Raw genomic sequence first — 22,204 nt, forward strand, 5'->3', positions numbered from 1 at the left:
GTACACCTATGGTGCTGTCGTGGCCTGACAAGCTGGCTGTCCCCTCTGCTGACCTGCAGTGCAGTGGGGACGTGGCCAGCCTTCCCATCTTGGCCTCAAGGGCCTGGGATGAAGCTGAGAACCAAGAAGGTGACACCTCATGTTTGGTCATCTGAATTTTGTCTTGTAAACACAGGTCACCAGGAAAGAGTTCCAGGCCCCGATACACTTACAGGTGAAGGGACCCTGTTCCTGGGGCTCTGACCACACTGTCAGGTCACGGGCCTGGCCATCTGTGGAGCCCAGGCCATGCTCAGGGCCACTTGACTAGCCACCAGAGCTGGTGGGGAGCCCTGGGGTCCCCTAGGTTCACTCCTTCCCTCCCCAGCTGCTCACTGCCCCTGAGGTGGACAGCCCTGCACTCAGGGGTGTCTGGACCATGCTGCCTCCTGGGCAGGCACGCAGAGAACTGGATGGGAAGTGCTCATGTGGTCTGCCCCAGGCAAGTCCCTGGGGGGAGGGGACCCCCACGAGGTCTGGCTGCAGAGGCTCTCGGGTCCCTGGGGGCCCAAACCCAGCACAGCCCCCACTCACTGCCCTCCATTTCTCATGCCCCGGCCAGGAGGCTGAGGTCACGCCAACCGCCACTGCAACGGGGGCCATGAGGCGGGTGATAGGGCCAGGACCCTCCACAGTTGAAGGGGACCCTCAGGGCTCGCAGCCCTCCCTGGGGCTGCCTGTGTACCCACCCCTCTGCTTTTCCTGCACGTTAACTGGGGAGGCAAAGGGGGAGCCCGTCACTGGGGCCGCGGAGCAGAGGTAGGGCAGGGCCATCACAGATGCGAGGTGGGGATTTCAGATTATAGCTCCCAGCCATCTGCATATCGGAACTCTAAACAGCCAGCCCCTTGCACAAACAAGGTCATTTCAAAGATAAAAACACCCTGCCGTCCACCCCTCTCCTCTGCCCTCTCACTCGGGCTGGTGGCTCAGCGGGAGATGAGGACAGTACCAGGCAGGGCAGCCCCGTGCCCAACACCCCCTCCCCACTGTGGACTGCAGCCGCCCCACAGACTCATGGCCGGGGTGGGTCCCCTGCTCTGCTCTCATTCACTTTCCCAGTGGCAGCCCCAGGGACCCCCTCTCTTGGGACAAGAGGCTCCCCCCAGCACCCGGCTCAGCTCCCTGGGGTCCTGGCGTGGGCTGTGCTCTGGTGGGCACTCTCCTCTCCCACATCCACGCGGAACTGCTGACCTCAGTGTTGGGGTCACTTTTCTGGCGAGGACCCTCCCCTCCCAGACAGTCCACGGGGCTGGTGGTGTTTGGGCTCCATGAGGATGGGGGTGCCCCTGCCCAGCTGGTATGGCCTCCGTACCAGCCTCACCCCCAGGGCTGCTGCCCCTGCCGCTCGGAGGAGGGGAGCGACCTCTCTGCAGACCCAGCCAGGACCCCAGGCTCCTGACGGTCAGCAGGGACCCCTGGCCAAGGTGCCCGTTACCAGCAGGGGCCCCTCCCTGCTGCGTGGTCTCACACAGTGGCTTCTCCCCCAGACCCTCCCTGGCCCAGAGGGGCCTGGGCCGTCCCGGCAGACTGCTGGCACTGAGTGGGGAGCTGGCTCTGCTCTGCGTGCTTATAAAGGCAAGGAAACCAAGCCCAGAGAAGTCAGGCAAGCTGCCCCAGTCATTCAGCAAAGCTGGCCCCAGGCCTGGGCAGGCAGCTTCCGGCCTCTCAGAACAGCCGGGTCTGGATGGGGTTCCCGCTTGAAGCAGTCGCACTTGAGAACTAGCCGCCGGCAGCTGACGACGCTCTTGACGTCTGAAGTGAAGTGACATCCTGAGTGCCTCCCCACCTGTTTCTGGAACTCTGGGGTCGTGGTGGGGTGCGGGGGTGGGGGGCAGTTGGCATGGGGGCAGTAACGAGGCTGGAGCTGACAGGCCCCTCAAACACCCTGTGGCCCAGATTTCACCGTGTGTGTGGCGCACGTCCAGGGCCCCCGGGGAGGAGGAGCTGGAAGGCCTCCCTTCTGCCTGGGGTGGAGGTATCTCCTGGGGTCTCTGCTCAGGGCCTGGACCCCTGCAGGAAGGGCAGCTGCACCAGACCCACGCGTGGCTGAACAGAGGCGTGTGGCCCAGCCTCTCTGCCGGGTCGACTCACATGCCCTGGGACCTTGCGGTCTCAGCACCCCCTGGCATGGGTCTGACCCAGGAGCTGTCCTGGCCAGCAGAAGACAGTAGCCAGGAAGGCGAGGGGTGGGGGGCCACCCCCTGCCAGGGCCGCACCAGATGTGTGTGAGCCCTGGGCCTCACACGGGAAACTGAGGCTCAGTGGCCCCCCAGAGCCAGGCAGGACAGGGTGCACGTGGTCCCGGCTGGCGCCTCCATCCCAGAAGGAAAGGTAGTCCCCCACCACCATCCCTGGCCTGACAAGCCAGGTCCCCAGGGTGGCAGTCCTCACGTGGGATGGGGCAGGAGGAACTGGATTTCAAGAGATCCTCAGTTGGGGAAGGGGTCAGAGGGACCGTGCGGGAGGGGCCAGGGAACCACCAGGGCACCAGGACCTGGCGAAGGCTTGGCTGCACACCCCTTTCCCTTGGTTGGCCGGTCCCTGGGCCGGGCGCTGCCCCTGGGGACGCTGATCCAGCCGGCCCCGGCAAGGCCTGCCTCCCATCACCAGTGGGGCGGTCCCTACAAGATAAGAGCCCACGGGGCCTCTCTGGCTTCCCGGCCAGGCGATAAGTGTGGCCTGTTTGGGGTCTGATAGAGGACGGCCACCACGGCGGTTGGCCAGCGACCGCTTATCGGCCCATCGCTGCCCACTACACAGAAATTCCTATCTGTGGGGACTGACAGGGAGCCCCCCCATGGCCCCCCGAAGATGCAAATAGCGCAGGAAGCACCCGAGTGCACCCACCCAAGCCACGGCCCCCACAGCCGCCCTGAGGCCAGGCCCTGATCTCCAGGGGCCTCTGCCTTCCCGTCTGTAGAACATGGATGCGGATGCTAAGAAGGCCGCACGGTGGGCGGGGGCCAACGCAGGACAGCTGGGCCGGCGTCCACACATGCACAGCCAGAGCTCCAGGGCTGAAGTCTGGTGTGTTGCCTCTGGGCGGTGACGTGGACCAGCCCCAGGGCTGCTCTGCACCTGCCTCAGGGGCTGGTGTGAGGACAGCCCAGCCCCTTTGTCACTGCAGTCACGCTCCAGACTGCAGTCTCAGCCCCCGCCTGCAAAGGGTCCAATCCTTGGACTGGTGGTGGTCCCTGGACCACCCTGGAGTGTGGGAGCCATGGGGCCAAAGCAGGGCTGACTTGGAGTCTTTAGGTGCCTTGCTGTTACCTCATCCTAGACCCAAGGAAAATGGGGCAGCAGAGTCGGCCCCAGCCCCACGGCTCTGTCCCCTGTGTGTGGAGAGGCCTGGCCCTGCAGGGGGGTGTCCAGCTCAGCCATCCCCGACCGGTGGTGCGGGCTGCATAGACACGTGGCCTGAGGCCTGTCCCTGGCCAGGTGCTCCGTGCGCTGTGGGCACAGCTGGCCAGGGCTCCCGGGGCCCCTCCCTGCCTGTCACTGGGTCACCAGGGTGACGTGGGGACAGCCGAGGAGTCCTGACCGCAGCAGAGGGGCTGTGCTAACGCCCCTTCCCGTCCTGGGCTAGCACGGGGGCCCAGCCTGTCTGACCCAGGGTGCTCCATGGCCCACCCACGCTCTCAGTGGACTGACTCGCCCCTGGCCTTGAGTCTGTGGTCGTGGTCCCCATCCTGGTTGTGACCAATGGCCAACCCTGCCCTCTCTGGGCCTCAGACGTGCACATACAGCAGAAAGAGGTGTGTGAAGACAGCAGGGAGCCCGGAAAACACATAAGCCCTCATCTCTTTGGTGTCCTGCAGACACCACTAATCAATCCAGCACTGTCTCATTGGCACCTCGGGATCACAACGAGGTTCACAGGGCTACTAGAACTGAACGGCAGGAGAGCATCTCTAACACCCCTGGGAGACCACGGGGGTCCTCTCTGCCCGGGTGAGGTCATCCCGGCCCCCACAAGCTGAGGCCCTAGCTGCACGTCCCCTGCGACCTCCCTCCCCGCGCTGCTAGCCGCACTAGTGTCCCAGTTCCCCAGGAGCCTGTCTGTTCAGAGCTGACGTCCGGCACACAGCAGGTGCTCAGTACGTGCTTGCTATGTGGCCACGCACCTGGCCCGGGAGTGCGGCCTCCATCCAGGCCCTGTGTTCACCAGGGCCACGCCCGCCCGCCCTCACCTAGCGGCCCCCACGCAGGGCCCAGACGGCCAGCCGCACTGTGCCGGGTGAGCCCATCAGCTCCGATTAGGAATCGCAGCAATAGGCGATGGGCCCAGCCCGCCTGCGACTCAAGCCGGTGGAAATGGGGCGCCTCGGGGAGAGCCTAGTGGGCCCCGAGCTCACAGTTCCAGCTACAAATGGGGTGGGGCGGGGCAGTGCTGGGAGGCACAGAACCGCTTCAAAGACACGCCCTTCGTCCAGGAACCCCCGGGGGCTGGAGCCGCCTCCAGTCTCCTGTCCCTCCCACCCCCCGAGGCCAGAGCCCCTTCCTGGCTGGCGAGGGCCTGGCACGCGGGCAGTTCCAGATCCACACCCCTGCCACCCTGCCTTGGCCCTGCTGCTCCCGCCTGGCGGATGCCCTTCCCGTCTTACGGCTACTCCGCTGTCCCAGCCAGACCACACCCTGCCTCCAAGGAACCCTCAGAGGCCCGTCCACTGCGCGGGCCTGGTTTAGCTCTGAGCATCGGCACAGCTAGGTGCCCCCTCCAGGGAACCTGCGGACCCACAGGCCGGCTGGACTTTGGAACAGCCGCCAGGCTTGGGCCCAACAGCTCATCACCCACCTCCTGGCCACCGCGCCCCACCCCACGCCGTCAGCTGGCCGGTTCTCAGGACCCCCCACTGGCTGGGCCCCAGGGCCGCCCTGTGAGGTGACGCTGCCGGACCCGGCTGCAGGCACACTTACCTGGCCCGCTCCAGGGGCTGCTGGCTGCCTCCTCCTCCGGCCTCATCTCTGGCTCCCGATGCTCCGGCTCCTCAGGGCCTCCTGGGGACGTGGGGGCTGGCGGCAGCGGAGGGGGTGGAGGATTAGCGTCTGCAAAAAGGAAGACCAGTAGGTTCCCTGGAGCCTCAGGACACCGAGGTGTCTGCCCACCCCGGCCCGCGGCCGAGAGGGATACTGAAGCCAGGTGGGTGAGCGTGTGGCTGCAGTGGCCCCCTCACCCAGGCTTCTTCAAACTGGGGTGCGATCAGACATCTCAGTTTTGCCCCCCCGGCCTTAAAAAAAACCCTCAGCCCCTCATTAACTGCAGCAGTGATAGGTGCCCTCCCCACTGCTGTTAATAATTAGAGTGTGGATGGCCTCTCGGCACGCCCAGGCCAGCGGGCACACGCGCAGCCCGGCTCCCGGTCTCCTCGCTGGCAGCTGGGGGCCCCTCCGCCAAGCCCCGCACCCAATTCCAGCCCAAAGGGCATATTTGCCTTCCCTGCTGGACCGATAACCACTGCGGCCCCCAATCAATGAGGTCCCATAAAAGCCCCCCCTTGGTGACGTCACGCACTAGGCAGATTATTAATACTGTGATAAGGGCTGTGATTAACATCGAATAAATCAATCACACGGTATAAAAGTCCTATTATTTTTGGCTATAAATCAACGCGGCTGGCATCTGAGCTCCAGCCACTGCGCGGGAGCCACGCTGGGCCTGCCCGACAGGCAGACATTGCTCCTGCCGCCTTATCGCGCCCATCAGCGCGTTATCACTGCAGTCTGTGCCAGGTGCAACCCCGACTGTTTTTTCCAGCTCCTCCCCGGGCCCGCCCCCACTCCATGCAGCCCAGCTCCCAGATCAGATAAGGGACCCGGCTCCCAGGGGCAAAGTCCACCAGGAACCAGCCACTGGCCCTCTGGAGAGCGAGGCCCCCGTGAGCTCGCAGCACCTGATGGTGATGGGGGTGGTGGTGAGGGCTCCCCGCCACGCCCTGGGCCACTGAGGGGCTCAGGCCCAGTTACAGATGTGGAAACCAAGGCTCAGAGAGGGCTGAGGCCGCGGCCAGGCTGGGGTGGGCGGGGCGGGTGCTGGCTGCAGTGCTAAGTGACTGATGGAGATGATGAAGGCAGAGACAGAAATAGCCATGAACAAGAGTGTCAGAGTCCAGGCCTGTGCCCCTCTGCTCTGCGCTCTGCTCAGGGGAGCTCAAGATGATGGGAGCCCTGGCCCTGGGCTCGAGTCCTGCTGGCCTGGCCTCACTGCAGGGGCCGGGACCCTGACGGGCTGCGTTGGGGAAGGGCACACAGGCTGCAGGTCTCAGAGGATGGGGCCTGTTGGGGGCCTGTGGTTATCCCTGGGAGACTCTGACACTGGCACCTTAGGGGGGTGGGGGGTCCACAGTGAGAAGCCCCCTCACCTTCTGTCTGGAATCTCTGCCCCTCAGTCCCAGCCCTGCTGGGCTGTCCTGCTGTCCTTCTGTGTCCCACCCCAGGGCCTTTGCACAGGCAGCTCCACACATCCTGCAGGTCTGCTCACAGCTGCCCCCACCCATCTGGCCTTCACTCCGGGTCACAGCACCACTCAGTCCTGTGACTGCCTCCCCATCACACTATGGCCTGGGGGTGACTCTGCCTCTGTGCACCAGGCTTTGTGGCACAGAGCAGGGGTGGGAGTGAGGTTTCCACCCACGGCCAGCAGGGCAGAGGGGGGCGGGGTGAGGTGAGCAGGACTCAGAGCCCACCCCCAAACCTTCTACTGACTGCCCCCCAGTCTCAGGCCCCTCTTCTGGAAAACAGGGGTGAGGGCACTGACCTCCCCCAGGGCCTCCGTCTCAGGGAGGCCCCTCCTCCTCGGGGTCTCTGGGGCAATCTGAGGATGTGGCTGGCCCGAGAGGCTGGTCCAGCTTTGAGGTCCTTCCAGGGACCTGGCCAGAGGAGACTCCTTGGTGTCAGTTAATCCACCCCTGGGTGTGTGTGGGAATCTCTCCTCCCAAGTCCTGTCCTCAGCTTCAGAAACACATCCCCAACCCCTGGGACGCTGCCACCAGGAGGGCCCAAGGAAAGGTTCCAGGTGCCCAGGGTGGGGTGGGGTGGTGAGGGTAGCCGGCAGAGAGCAGGGGAGTCCACCTGAATCCAGACCTAGGGTGGGATTCTGTTTGGGAGTTCACAGGCAGGGTGACCCCCGGCAAATCACTTAGCCTCTTGGGGCCTCATTCTCTCGTTTGTAAAGGGAGCCCATGTGCTGAGGCAAGCGTCTGTGTTTCACTGAGTCGGGGAGGTCACTTGGAGCCCACGTGACCCCAACTCAGCCTGGACTAGACCTGCCCCCTCTGGGCCTCGCTCTCCCCATCTGCGCCATGAAGGGCCCAGCTTTCTAGACCCCCATCCCCGACCCCCTCCACGCCTTCTCCTGGCCCTGCTGGGCACGGCCGGCCCGCAGGCACCTCTCAGCACAACGCCCATTTCACACATGTGGAAACTTGAGTCCTCGGCGGGCACCGGCTCATGTGAAGTGGCAAGGATGGGGGGCAGCCCAGGAGGCCGGGGCCAGGCCTGCGGGACCCACTGCCCAACTCACCTGGACTGGAAGGGCTTGCGGGCTCGGGCTCCAGCGCTGTGGCCTCCCGCTCTGGAAGGCTGGAGTCCGCGGCCTGGGCCTCTTCTTTGGCCTCCATATCTCCGAGGGAACCTGCGGACACAGCCCCAGAGGAGTCGTGAGGCGCTGCCCCCTCACAGTGCACCCACCACCGGCCCCCTGACCCTGTCAGAACTGGCGCAGCCCCGGGGGCCGGCGCAGCGGGAACCAGGCGGAGTCTCAGCCCCTACGCGGTCAGAGGCCTCAAGGGGGCGACCACGAGCAGGGCGTCCCCCCGGATGCGTGTACCCCGCCCCTGTACCCACCCCAAGCCCTGCACCGGTTCCCACACCTGGGGGTCACCCAGTCACCCGCTGCCCGGGTCTGCTCGCCGGGCCCCCCAAGGGAGACATCACCCCGGCCTCTGCGCAGTCGCCCCCATGCCTGGGCCCCCTCCTGCAGGAAGTCCCCACACTCAGGGTTCCGAAGTCCGGGGACGTGCCCCAGGGCCTGGCCCACAGGAGGAGCTCGTCAACCCGATTCAAGGGGCAATGGCCGATGAGGCACAGGTGGGCACGAAGGTGCCTGCAACCAGCCCATCATCTTCCCTCAGAGGCTCCTGCGGGGGGCGGGGGGGGGGGCGGGCGGCGCCCTGCAGGGCTCTTCTGACAGCCGAGCAGGCAGCCTGACCCCAGACCACCTGAGCAACCTGCCGGGGGTCCCCACTGCAGGGTCCCCACCCTGCAGGCCAGGGTGGCAGAGTCAGGACGGTGCCTGTGCAGGGGGCACGAGACCGGTGGAGAGCAGCTGTCCCACCTCACCCGCCGCCAATCCCCCAGACCCTCACCCCGCCCCCTTCCCAGCTCCTCCTTGGGACACCTGCCCCGCCCCTCCCCGCCCACTGCTCAGCTGCACCCCTGGATTCTAGCTCCAGGCCCCCATGGAGCTGTAAGGACAGGAGGTGGGCCGGCTGGCGCTCACCTCTCGTGGCCGTGGGGCTCAGACACAGAACCAGCCCTGGGGTGAACCCTCATGGCATGGCGCACTCTCCTCCGTGCGCCCACAAGGGAGGCTCCACGGCAGGCTGGGAGGGTCCGACTCGTGCCCCTGGGGTGAGTGGGTGGCCTGACCCTCTGTGACCTCCCCCGCCCGTGGGGTTGGCTGGAGCAAGCACTGCCGGTCGCCTTGCAGGGCGCAGCACACAGGCCTGGGGTCGGCCCATTTGCCGGCCTCTTTCTAGAGTCCGGGTGCTTCGGCAGCTTACTCAGAGTGGAGAGGGGGCCCCGAAGCTGTGGGCCCTCATGCAGATGGCAGGGACTTCCTGGCCTCAGTGGCCAGCTCCGGAGAAGGGGTGCGAAGCTCCTGCTTTCAGGGACTGCGGGGACCAGAGTCCTGGGGTTGGGCATTTGCCTCTCCCCATCCCACTCTCCCGCCCAGGTGGGCCTCAGCCACCCAGGGAGGCCCCAGCTCCTGGCGGCTCCATTTATGAAAGAACAAAGGCATCCGCTTGGCACAAAGCGTGACAGGAGCGTGAAGAAAGAGGCTGCCGGCCGCAGCAATTTATCCTAATGGCGCTAATTCATTCTAGCACAATTAATGCTCTGATAACACGGGAGACAATCGCCAACCAGCAAGTGGCTCCAGGCCCACAAGAGGGATGTGATGGGATGTGATGCTGTGAATCCTGCCCCACGAGGCCTTGGATCCTCTGCTGGAGCCTCCCTGCCGCTGTGACACCCCAGGGGCCACCTGGGCACCTGGGTCCCGGCTCCACCTGAGGGGGCAGGGGGGCAGGAAAGTTTCTCCACTGACCAGAGGGACACTGCTGCTTCTTGAAGCGCCCTGGGCCAGAAAAGACCCCGCTTATCCCTGAGGAACCCTTTCTGCCCAGACACCCCAGCAGCTGGGCCAGGCCAGCCCTCGGCCAGGCAGGCGGGGTCCTTGCTGTGTGACTTCAGGCAAGTCGCTCCACCTCTCTGCGCTCAGAAATCGTAATAGCTCCAACCCCGCATCATGAAGCCTGATTTCATCTGCATGGAGCCGTGATCAGGGCCTGACACACAGTAAGTGTGCAGGAAACACCAACATCACCAACATCAACATCACACCAACATTAACAGTTACTGACGCCCTGCACCCAGCAGGGCCTGGGAAACGGGGCCAGGGTGGGGAGGCGTACTGCTCCTATGGAGCTTCACGTGTCTTTGAGCCCTGCGCTCAGCATCTACAAACGTCTCCCCCTTAAGCCCTCCCTGGCCTCGTAACCCAGGGGTGGAGAACAGTGGGGAAGGTGTGAATGGGGAGCAGCAGCGGGAGGCAGGCCCGGATGTCAGGTGCAACGGGCAAGTGCCTGGGGGCCTCCCAACGCCCCAGAGTTGAGCCCCAGTCGTGGCCACTTTGCAGGTGAGTCAACAGAGGCCCTCGGCCAGAACCCCCCAACACTGCAACTTCCTGGCTGCTGCTCAGGCCTCTCCCGTGACCTGGGGTGAGGGTGACACCAGCCCCGTTGCCCGGAGGGGTGGACAGCGGGGTCCAAGGCCGAGCACCTGTCTGGAGGCATCCACGCGGGACAATGCTGGTCACCTGCGCTGGGCGCAGCCCCCGCTGCCCGGAGCCCCTCGGTTATCACGGCAAGCAGACACCCCGCGAGCCGATCTGTCTCCTGCTCATTAAGCCGGACGCCGAAATGGAAATGAAAACATAATAGCTATTTGATTGGGGGTGAGATATTTTGCATATTGGCTTGGCGCTGATAGTGGAATTTCATCAACTCCCTTTTTTCATGCTTTAAAACTGAATTACTGAGACAGACTCTGTGTGGAGGAACGATCCCTGCTCCTTCCAAGTCCTGGGCTGCCTGGTCCTCCCAGCTTTGATGGTGAGACAGCTGGGGGTCCTTTTGAATGACTGCCCAGAAAAAAGCTGGAGCTGGCGGCTGAGGGGGACAAAAGCCCCCGAGGTGGCCCCAAGGGAGCTGGCGCAGAGTCGGGAAGTCCAGAGGCCCCGGGTGAACCCTGCCGGCCTCTGCAGACCGTGCTCACCCCCAAGGCCACTGGAAACATTAAGTGAAAGAATTGGGGCCAAGTCCGGCGGCCTCGCACCTGGACTCCATGCGTGACCCGGATGTGGGCCTTTCCCGAGACCCCCCACGCAGCTGCTGTGTTACACAGTCATTCACAGCTGTGGGGCGGTCCTCTGTGTCCCGAAAGCACAGAGGAGGAGGGGAGGTGGGACTGCCAGGCCTCCCTCAGTGTTGGGGCCGGGGCCTGGTCATGCTCACAGGCCCACTGGCCCAGGGGTGGGATGGACACTGGTGGGCACGCGACCCTGCTCAGGTCCCCACCTGGAGTGCGGTGGACATGGGTGCCCACAGCCTCCTGCTCAACCGCTGTTCACTCCCTAGTTCTCTATTCACTCATGAAACCTCCCCTGAGTCCACCTTCCTGCACCAGGCCCTGGGGACCCTGCAGCCAACACATGGCCTGCCCCCCATCCCCCAGGAAAAAAAAGATGTGAAAAATGCAAGTGTGGCTACTGCCACCAAGGAGAGGTGGTAAGGCCAGTCAGGGAAGGCTTCCTGGAGGAGGTGACAAGTAAGCGGCGATCTGGGATGGGACAGAAGACTGCCTGCAAGTGGGGCTGGGGAAGAGCACTCCAGGAGGAAGGAAGAGCAGAGGCCTGGGCCTTGTGTGCCACCCACCCCTCCAGCCCAGGTCCCACGTGGAAAGCAGCTTGCGAGAGCAGCTTGTGTCCGGGGCTGGGGTCAGGGCTCAGTGAGGTGGTGTCAGTGGGTGCTGAGCACAGGCCTGACTATATTACAACTGTTGCTACGGTTTGAGCTCCCCAGGGAGGGGCCCTATGGACTCCTCTGGGCGGGTTTCAGGGTGCATGGGGGTAAAGACCGAGGGGCGTGGCAGAGGGAGGGATATGAGGGGCTGGGGGCTGGGCAGGGCATCGTGGGCGGAGGAGAAAGACTGCCCCCCAGGCTGGTGGAAGGCCTGGCCCCCTGTCTCGCTGGCTCTGGTCAGCTGGCGGGCAGGAGAGGCACGGGGCTGCCAGGGAGAGACCCTGGCCTCTGGGCGGCACAGTGACCAGATAAGGGCCCGATAACAGAGAGAAAATAGCAACAGATTCAGACTTTCCCATCGCTGGGCAGCAGGGCAGCTCGGGCCACGGCGGGGACAGAAGGCGGTAGGGACGGGCCCGCTCTCCCCGCGGGGCTGTGCTGTGTCCTGGGGGCTCAGGCCACACTCGTAGACTGTGTGGGTCTGAAGCCTGACCCCTGGGGGGCCCGTGGGACCTCTGGTGACCCACCCCCAGCAGGAGGGGCTCTGGCGCAGCTGTGTGGAGGAGGGAGCCGAAGCCCTGAGTGCAGAAGCTGCCCCAGCCCCTTGGGGCCACATGACCCCTCCTTCACCCCCAGTTCTCACAAGGAGCCAAGCCGAGTTGGATGGAGCAAAGCGAGTGAGAAGAGGAGCCCTTGGCCGGGGCGGGCGAGCAGGGCGGACCTGGCGCATGGGGCCAGGGTGAAGGGCAGGGCTGTCCCACGCCTCAGAGCCCAGGCAGGAAAGAGGCACAGCGGTAGGCAGCGGGGTAGAGACAGAGTCTCGGGCCCAGGGAAGATCACCAAGGCCTGGAGGGTCCCATTAAGTCAGGACTTCTTACACCTCTGCCAACACTCAGCAGGGAGGTGGGTCCCGGCCCCTGGGCCCTAAGAGGCTTGCACAGCATAGAGGCACAGGCCCCTTGGAGGAGGCTGGGAGCCTGGGCGCCCGTGGGTCCTCCCACACCCACCCTCCCACCAGGGGCCCTTGGCCACGATGTCCCACCCCCCGCCCAGCTGAGGCCTCCTCCTCCCTCTGTGAGATCCCCACCCCCCCCACCCCCCACCAAGTCCAGGTCGGCCCTGCAGCCTCACATTTGTCTGCAATTCTCCCTGGGGTGGGGTGCTCTGATGCTTTGCTGCCCCGCAGTGCCCCCAGTAGGGAGACCCCCGACCCTGCTGCAGACCACGTCTCGGAAGACGTTGCCGCAGTCGGCCTAGCGGGCTGCTGCTCCCAGGCTGAAGGTGTGCCCACAGCCGTGATGATGGGATGGCTCCCTGCGAGTGCAGAGAGGCCTTTGGTCTTCTGGAGGCTAGGACTGGGAGGGGCGCACACGCCCCCGCGGTGACCCGCCAGCCGCCATCAACCCAGGATCAGGCCCCGCTGACAGCCAGGGCGACCACAAAGAGGATGTTGGCGAGATAATCTTGGCTTCTTTGAGTGGGCAGCCTGCCCTGCGGATGGGACAGTGAGGGGCTGAACCTCTGTGCGCTGGGGGCCTGGGCCCAGACGCCCTCCTGCGCTGGTCCTGGCACGCCCCCCCGCCCCCGACCTGCCCAGGAAGGGCATGGCCCTGAGGACAGAGGAGACGGGGGTCGGGGGGACAGACTGACTCCTGCTAAGGGTCAGCAGGACGCACTCAGGCGCACCGTACACTGGGGGGCTCGCAACTCCTTGCAGAGGAGCAGGTGTGGGCGAGGGCCACCCTCGGCGCAGCCCCCCTCCATGGCTGTGGTGCTGTGAGCGGTGGGTCACCTGCCTTTGCTTCCAGGCTGAGAGCTGGACTTGACCCATGAGGCCTTCTAGCCCCCAGGGCACCCAGATCGACCCTGGGGGTGCTGGTGGGCACGGTGTCCCCAGCGAGGCAGGCCCAGGAGGTGGCTGGCTGCTGTCACAACCCACTCTGGGTCACTGGAGGGCAAGGAGGGACTTGGGTGCTCAGAACCGAGCTTAGCAGGGCCATACTCTCTAGGAATGGGGGCCCCACACTCCTAGGAATAGAGTGCTGTGATCTACCCCAGCTTTTAACAAATTAAAACACTGCAAGGAGATAGCTTTCGCATATAGTGACATTCGTCCTTTTAGGTATCACTCAACTTTTGGAAGCCTGTTCATTTAAAGACATGTTTCCCTGGTGGCTCAGAGGGTAAAGCATCTGCCTGCAATGCAGGAGACCTGGGTTCGATCCTTGGGTCTGGAAGATCCCCTGGAGAAGGAAATAGCAACCCACTCTGGTACTCCTGCCTGGAAAATCCCATAGACAGAGGAGTCTGGTAGGCTACAGTCCATGGGGTCGCAAAGAGTCGACACGACTGAGCGACTTCACTTTTCACTTTTCCCCTGGGGGTCCAGTAGCTAAGACTCCATGCTCCCAAAGCAGGGGGCCCGGGTTCGATCGCTTGTCGGGGAACTAGATCCCACATGCCACAACTAAGAGTTCGCATGCTGCAACTAAAGATTCCTCACGCCACAATGAACAGGGAAGATCCTGCATGCTGCAAGTGAGACCCCTTGTAGCCAAAGGAAAAGAAAGAGGAACAGGACAGTCCTACATAATTCAAATGAAACCCGGGCCTCCCGTGGCTCAGGCTTGTGCAAATACTCCAGCAGCCCAAATGCCCACTGGCTTCTCCCCAAAGCTCTGCAGGGGTCAATCTTAGCCCCTTTATGGCATCGAACACCTTTCTCAGTCACTTCTCCACACCCTCAGCTGACCCAGCCTCTGGCCATAGGGTCCTGATCCCAGCTTCCTTGTCTCCACTCCCAGGACCCTCCGACTTATGTGCTGACGCCCTTGCAGGAGGTCTGCAGCTGGGCTGTCAGCTGTGGAGGGAATTCCTGGGTGCCCAGAAGACAGCAGAGCGGGTAGGTGGGGGGTGCAGAGTGAGCCCAGCAGGCCCACTCCTGGGGATCCCCTGTTCCCCAGCCCCGGACACGGGAGCCCTGCTGTCCGCTGCAGCTGCTGAGCCTGGAGGACCACCCCAGGCCTCCTCCCTAACCTTGGCCACACTCGTCAGCTCCCCCAGCCTCTCTCTTGGGGTCGTCAGCACGGATGCTGAGTGACTGTCTCCACCTGTCTCCCCGTCCCTGGTTCCTGGTGATGCTCACTTAGACCTCCCATGGGCCATGGCCCACCGTGACCACACCAGTGCCTGCCTGCCCCTGGCTCTGGCAAGGCAGCACTGTCTCCTCATGGCACACTTGTTCCATCACCCCTCCTCTGTCTGAGCCCCGAGACTGGGACACCCTCAGCTCTGGCCCACAGTTGGTGCTCAGGGATTCTGGTGACCACATAATGGGTGGGGGAAGGGAACAGGCTGGGGGCCACGGGGCCCCCAGGGGAGGAGCCAGGGCACAGTGGGGGCATGGGGGCATCTGGTTAGCCCTGGGGGGGAGCCTTGGGGCTGAGCCTGCTTGTTGGGGGGTGGGTGTGACCAGGGAATGAGTCCCGGGAGCCCTGAGCATGCCACCTGCCCCCACTGGTGGAAGATAAGCTGGCCGGCCCTGCCTGGGTCTCTGAGTCCTGGTGAGTAGGGGGTTACAGGCCGGCAGGGAGGAGTTGTGGGAAATAGGACACCAAGACCCACGGGGCCCTGAGCCCAGCCACCATCACTTCCTCCTGCAGCCAGCCTGGAGCTGACAGGTGAGCTTGGGGGTCTTAACTGCCCCTGTCCAAGGACCATGACTGGACACCCCCCCCACACACGCATCACCCCTCAAGGCTGCACTGGGCAGGCAGGACCACGAGCAGCTCTGGGATCTCTGCCAGGGAGGAGCAATGCCACAACCATCATGACACTTGTAACGACCCCTGATGTGACCCAATCCTCCGGGGAGGGTGGGGGAACCAGGACACAGAGAAGTAAAGAAACTTGCCCAAGGCCTTGCATCTGGGGTAGTGGATAGGCTGCCATGTGCTCTCCCTCCCAGAGTCCTGTATTCTCCCCGAGGCCCAACGCCCCCAACCCGCTGTCCCTGTTTGTAGAGACAGGGGGCCACTCATGGACCTTGAAGAGCTGCCGTGAAGGTGGACAGGAAAAGGCTTCTCAGGAGATAAAGATCCCCCCTGCATGGGGGTGTCCTTCCCAGGAGCACCGTGATTCCCTCCACCAGGCCTGCCACATGTTGGGTTAACTGTGGGCAAACAGGCCCAGACCAGGGACACACCTCAGATACCATGAAGGGCCAGGAAGGGTGCAGGAAAAAGAATGGTGGGTGGGTATGGAGTGGTCACCAAGGGCTTCTCGGAGGAGGTGACATTTAAGCTGTGACTGTGAACAGGGAGAACTGCCCGTGCAAAATCCCGGGATTGGAGAAGAGTTTGGTGATTTGGCTGCTGCAGCCGAGGATGGAGCACCAGGCCGAGAGAGAGGCAGAGAGGCCGGCCAATCAGGGTTTATTCTCAGCACCGTGGGACACAGCAGAATGTGGACCCTGGACTGCAGGAAGGACCCCAGGTAGCGGCTGCCATGGCCCGGCAGCCACCTCCAGGCTGCCCCTGGTTCTTTGCCACCTTCTCAGGTCGGCTCTGGGTTCTTCCCTGCCTGGAGCCTGTCCCGTCTCTCAGATCAGGGCCAGTGGGCTGGTCCCCCACCTTGGTCCCTGGGGGCAGAGGCCCAGGCGGGCAAGGCAGAGGGGGCGGGAAGAAAGCACGGGGCCTGAGAAAGCCCAGCCTGACTGATAGAGGAGAGATCGGTTTCAGCCAGAGCCGCGCCTGCCAAGTCCACATCCTACCGGCGGCCTGCACTTACTCAACATTCATCACCGCTGAGCTCGGAAACTTTATCAACGCTAGAGGTTGGCGCCATCTCTGGGCCTGGCCACTCCCGGCCCTCCGATGGGCCTGATAGCTGCTGATAGATTACGCGAGATTGTTTCACTCTGGAGAACCGATTACGATTACAGACGCTCCTGGGGGAGGGGTGCAGACCACGTGGCCAGGGGTGGGGGTGGGGGGAGGGCTGGGGTTTTCCAGAACACACTGGCGTGTGTGGCAGAGACCCCACGGATGACTGGTGGAGAGGAGGAGGGCGTGAGGCCACTCGCGGGGCAGGAGCGGCAGTCAAGGCCGTGGCGTGTGGCAGGGCGACCGATGCTGTGGCACAGCCATGAGCGGGCGGGGGGCGGGGGAGGAGAGGACAGGAGGAGCGCCCGAGGACGAGGACGGGGCCGCGGAGAGATTCTCTCCAGATGGGCCGATAAGGCTGACAGATGGGAGCGGGGCCGCGGCTAATGGAGCCGTCGCCGCGCAGCCTGCGTCAGACGGGTAGAGGCAGACTACTTCCCGGCTGGGGCTCCGTGTGACAGGCCCTGCCATCTGATGGGGGGTGGGAGACTTGGGGGGCATGGGCTGGGCGCCAAGCCCTCCTCAACTCTCACCCCTGGGGGCTGCGGCCCCAAGAGGCCCATGGCCAGACCTGCCCCCAGGCACAACTGCCTTGGTCCCACGCTGCAGAGGGCCCTCTCGCCACGGGGACTCCCGCACCCACCTGGGCTCTGGGTTCCAGGAACCCAGAGGGCGGGGGCAGGTGTCTCCTCCTCCAGGCAGGCCTTCTGGATGCTTGGAGAGCCAGGACCAGGATGCGCATTGGGCCTGTGAGACTCTAGTGTCCAGACTCGAGGCCAGCGCCGTGGGTGTTTCTCCAGCACCTGGGGATGGCATGCAGTGAGGGAGGAAGGAGCACAGTCCTTTGGGGGCAGGGCCTCTTTTCCTGCTTGGTGTCCCTGGTCAGAAGTAGCCCAATCCCCTCTGCCCCCACTGCACAGATGGGGAAACCCAGGCCAGAAGTGGCTGGGCTCCGGGGCCCACGGGGAGTTGGTGGCTGTGCAGGGCCTGAGCCCCGACCTCCTGTGGGGCCTGTGGGGCCTGGAGCCACAGCATCCAGGAAGCTGGGGGCGGGGATACCAGATGGCCACTCACCACCCTGAGCCTGGCTCCTCAGGTGTAAAGTGGAAGTTAACCATCAGCCTCAAGTTCACAGATGAAAGAAGGAGGCTGCGGGGGCTAGGGGACTGGGGGGGTGGGGGGGCGGTCAGGGTTCAGTGGGACAGAGCCTCATTGGGAAGATGGAGAATTTCTGGAAATGGAAAGTGGTGATGGACTTGTGAATGACTTACTGCCACTGAGTTACTTGAAATGGATACACGGTGTTTCACATCACGTGAATTTACCAAACACAGACACACACACACATACATGTGGGTCTGCCACCTATCACCACAAGCAATAGTGGGGCTACCTGAGTGCCTGTTCCCTCCCTTACGGATTCAGACACACACCCCTCCACAGCCTGCCCCACCATGCTGCCCCAGGCCACATGCTAGCTTGGGAGACAGGCCAGGCCTCGGCGGGGTATGGTCCTGTGTCCACGGGTAGGGGCTGGGGATGCTGGGGAGGGCATCGAGTCCACGAGGGCGGTTGGGTGCGCTGACCGGTCCTGGGCAAATCTCTGTGGCCGGTCATGGCCCAGCCCTGCTGGTCTCTCCTAATAGGGGCCAGGCTTCCCTGGCCTGGATACACCCCCTTCAGCCAGCATCCTCTCCCCTCAGCCAGCTGTCTGTCTCCCTGTAGGGCTGCTGTTCCCTCTGCCCCACACACACCGTGCACCTCTGCGTGTCTCTTGTCCATCCCTGTCCGTTCCCAGGCGTCCTGAAGCAGCGAGCCTCAGCCCTGCCCATGACCCACGTGTCCACATCCCAGGTGGCCATGACCCACGACAGCTCCCTCTTCCAGCTCTCTTTGTTCCCTGGGTTCACTCTGCTCCCCTGGGCCAGGGAAGCTCAGTTGAGGGAGCATGTATGGAGTGCCTGCTGTATGCCCTGCACTGTCGGGGGAGACAGAGCAGCTCTGCTGCAGTCACCCGGCGGCACTCCAGTTCTGGTCCAAAGGCCCCCTCCCCGCTTCCTTCTCCTTGATCTCAGCCCAAACTCCTTCCCTCCTCACCTCAATTTTCCACTTAAGCATTTTTGAAAAACACCCACGCCTGTGACTGCTTTTCAGGTCATGGAGCCCTGTGGGTGCCGTGGGAGCCGGGGGGGCCTTGGCCGGATTCTGGGCCCCATCTTGCCAACAAGACATCCCAGGGGATGCAAACTGCCCTCAACACGGTGAGAATTCTCCAAAGTTTCTTGATTGCTTCCTAGAGACATGGTCCATTGTCGTGTAAACTTCTAGGATGGGAGCTGCAGGGAACCCCAGTTTCCAGAATATACTCAGCCACAGACAGGAGAGAAGCCCCCACACCAGACAGGGTACTGGGTGAGCTCTCGCTGTGCGGACAGGGCAAGCCCCAGGGCAAGCCCCAGGGAGCGCACAGACACCCTGGAGGCAGCCAGGCCAGGTCTGCCTGCCTTACGGACCACTTAGCAGTTTTGGCCAAAGGGTTGGTCTGTGATGCGTCGGGATGATGCTGAGGCCCCTGCCTCCAGCCTGGGGCTACATGGAGCTGGCAGAGTGAGAGTCCAGATGAGGATCCCAGTGGGCAGTGCGGAGGGAGAGGGGGCAGCTCACATCAGGTCTGGAGGTGCCCCAGACACATGCAGTGGGAGGGGGAGCTGGCCGGCCTTGAGCTGTCCCGCCCTGCTCTTGAACTCCGTGTTCCCATCCGGGAGTCGGCTGGCTGCCCTGATCCCAGGAACACCTAAGTCCTGGGCCCCCAACTCAGGGTGTGGGGGTCTGGGCTCTGTGGGTCAGCAGGAGGTCACCCAAAGGCCCGCCTGTCCATCCCCCTCCAACGTCCAGACTAATGTGAGGCCTGGACTGGGGTTTCCAGCACTGGGGAAAGGTCCTGCCCAGGACACTATTCCCCATATTAAGGGCTCCCCTGGAGGCCCCGCCCACTGAGGAGGCCGCTCCTCCCACAGTGCTCAGCCAATCCCCGGCGCTCATTCCTGCTCATTTGCATGCCGCGTTTCCACTGGCTGAGGACACACAGGTTAGGATCTCGGTTACCTGACTGTAGGGACCGGCGGGTACTGGGGGACCTGGCAGGTTGGAGTGGGGGCTACCTCTGGGGGAGACTGCCTCTGCCGGCCGTTCTGGGGAGCCTGAGCGCTAAGGGCTGGGGCTCTGATGGGGGTGGGGGAGCAGGCTCTAGGTGGGGTGGGTGGGTGCTGGGCTCAGGGTGACCTGTCTTAACCTCAAGTCTGGGTCCCAAAGGGCCACCTGCTGCATAAGAACTCTGGTTATGGTGCGGGCTCTTCCTTAAATCCTCCCCCTCCTACCCATTATGATGACTCAGAGCAGGAAAGATACCGACCCAAGGTCACACAGCCAGGACGCAGCAGCACAGCTGGGACCTCACTTCCAGTCTGGCTCCCACCGCAAGGCTGAGTCCTTCCCTCCAGGGAGGCCCTCTAGGGCCAATCTTATTTTTAGCTGCCTCGTCTTGTCTCGGGGAGGGCTATATTTTGGCTTCCTTGCAAAGTGGTGACGACACTGATGACGGCTTTACGAGGACCCAGTCCTCCGGCTTTCACCTTAGATCTGGTGGCACCATGTTTGTGGCTCTGAGTTGCAGGGTGGTGGGCTGGCGGGTGTGTGCGTGTGTGTGTGCACAGGCTTTGTTCCTGGCATTTTGGTGGGTGAGATAAGAGGAAACAACAGAACCGCTGGGAGCGGCAGGCAGATAGATAACGCGATAGGGCTGCTCTACCACCAGGCCTATCGGCTCCTATCGCAGTTCCCTTTTCTTTCTTTCTGCTTGGGGGGCAGGGCGGAACACACCTCCACCCCACCCCCACGCTGGGACCTGAGCTGGGGGCCTCCCTCTCAGGCGTGCTCCCTCCGCATCTTTAACACACCCAGTGCCCAGGCCCGGAGCCCCTGGCTGGAAGGGGTTGGGGTCCCCAGGGTCCGTGTCAGCATTGCGGTGGGTGACGAATGCAGGGGAGCACCTGCTCTCAAGAGCGGACCCAGTTCGCTCTCACCAGCCACGCCAAAAGGGCCCCGAGGAGGCTGACCCCCATTCTAGGATGAGGGCAGGGAGCCCAGAGAGACGACACGGCTGGGCTATGCTGGGGCCCAGGATCTGGAGAGTGGATACAGAGTTCCTTCCTTGAGAAGTCCTGCCAGCCCCGGGAGGGTAGGGCTAGGTGGGCACAGGGGCCCTCAGGGAGATGACCAAAGAAGCCACTGACTCCCAGCCCAGTGCCTGCAGGGCAGGCCTCAGTGTCTTCAGCCTTGTTTTTGTAGACGTAGAAACAGAGGCTCAGGACAGGGAAGTGCCTATGAACACAGCGATGGGCAGGCTGGATCCCCTCCCCACCCCCACATTCTCTCTGGCCCTGGTGAAAGCAGAGGGTCCGAGGGGAGGACTGCTGGGCCCACGGGACAGACGTTCTGGAACCCCCAGGCTGCTGTTGAGAGCACCCCGGAAGGATGCTGGCAGGATGGAGGAGGAGTTGCCGCCAGCAGGGAGGCTTCGGGGACCCTGGCCCCTGCAGGCGCCCCAGGGAACCCCACGTCTGGCTGCATGGGACCCAGGATGCTCTCCCTACCTCTCCCCCTCTCCTCCCTCAAAGGCCGAGGAGGCTATAGTGCAATCCTGCCTTTCGCAGCACGGGTGAGGAAGCAGTGAGTCACCTGCCCATGCCCCCCTCCACTGGGGGGCAGGGTTCAAACTCAGACAACGCCCACCACTCTGGGCCCCCTCCCCCACATATGCATCCATTTTACTGGAAACAGCTGACTTCCTTTAGAATACTGAAACGAAATAAAACCCAAAGACAGAAAGAAACCAAATAGTCACCAAAGGGGCCTATTTTCTGAGGACAGATGAAATGACCCCCACATGTAAGCGGGAGCAGTCGCCCCGACATCCCCCACCCACTCTTGGAAAGGACTGTGCGGCCCTCATACTCTCTGTGTCCGGGCACTTCCCAATTAGCGGGCAGCCCCCTTAGGGCAGGTGGAAGCCCACGGGTACCAACACCCTGAGAACCTCCAGGATGGAGACCCAGACCTTGACCAGGCCTCCACCTCAGGTCCCTACGGTTCCCTCCTCTGCTGTGTGATCTTGGCTGGGTTACGGAACCTCTCTGAGCCTCGAGTCCGCCAAGAAAAAAATGAGGTCGCTGGGGCCCCTGCCAGGATGTCGGGAGGATGTTACAGGAGAACACGGGTCACGTCCAGGCCTGGCATGCAACAAGCAGTGAATGGAGCTGTCAGCTAACAAGGGTTCCACTTGGATGGGAAGTGGGGAGCCCCTGACTCACCGAGAAATGTCACTGACTATCCCGTCAGGCCTCCTGCCTCTAGGATCTCATTTCTCAAGAGTTGCTTAAAAAATAAATGCAAAGAGCAGGGAAGACGGCCAGCTGTCCCAAGCCTGCCAGGAGCCCCAGGCAGCCCCTCTGCTGGCTTTCTGCGTGGAGAGGGCGGGGTGCCTGGCCACCTCTCCCCGCCCCCGCCTCCCCCACGGCTGCCGCACCTGTCCCTCAGCTGGAGGATTAGCCCCATGGCGGCCCTAATCGCGCTCATCACACCATCAGCGCTGGATCTCGGATCAGCTGAAGGAGGCGGCTTTATCCAGACAGACGCGGAGATGGCACCTCAGCCCCACCTGGGCGCCAGCTGTCACATGTGGCGGCCGGCAGGCCTCTGATGGCAGGGCGGGGAGACAGCTGCCCCACTGGGTCCCTCAACATTTACGGGGCACCTACTATATAACCAGGCATGGCCCATTTCAGGGGTCGGGGAGAGAGAGCAGAGACCCAGACAGGCAAATTTCCCACATTCTCATCCTACACCTGGCCCACTAGACAGAGGACATTGAGGCCCAGAGATATGTCCCAGGAGTTGGCGCCAGGCGGATGGTCCAGA

General features: G+C 63.3%; 1 protein-coding gene across 6 annotated transcripts in view; it reads right to left on the reverse strand.

The window, feature by feature from the left end:
• Positions 1-22,204, reverse strand: part of ZFPM1 (zinc finger protein, FOG family member 1) — a 63,452-nt gene that overhangs the window by 29,231 nt on the left and 12,017 nt on the right. Inside the window, exons 1-4 of one of the 6 annotated variants that reach the window (XM_043436682.1) lie at positions 17,983-20,761; positions 16,872-17,031; positions 7,562-7,672; positions 4,960-5,088 (exon numbers count right to left, since the gene is read on the reverse strand). In XM_043436682.1, coding sequence (XP_043292617.1) covers positions 4,960-5,088; positions 7,562-7,672; positions 16,872-17,031; positions 17,983-18,090 — 508 coding nt within the window. In that variant the 5' untranslated portion in view covers positions 18,091-20,761. Of the gene's footprint in view, positions 1-4,959; positions 5,089-7,561; positions 7,673-16,871; positions 17,032-17,982; positions 20,762-22,204 lie in introns of those variants that run through there. The other 5 variants (XM_043436681.1, XM_043436684.1, XM_043436685.1 and 2 more) reach the window with 5 other exon arrangements.

The sequence above is a fragment of the Cervus canadensis genome, chromosome 18, assembly GCF_019320065.1.
Source record: "Cervus canadensis isolate Bull #8, Minnesota chromosome 18, ASM1932006v1, whole genome shotgun sequence".
Classification (NCBI taxonomy): Eukaryota; Metazoa; Chordata; class Mammalia; order Artiodactyla; family Cervidae; genus Cervus; species Cervus canadensis.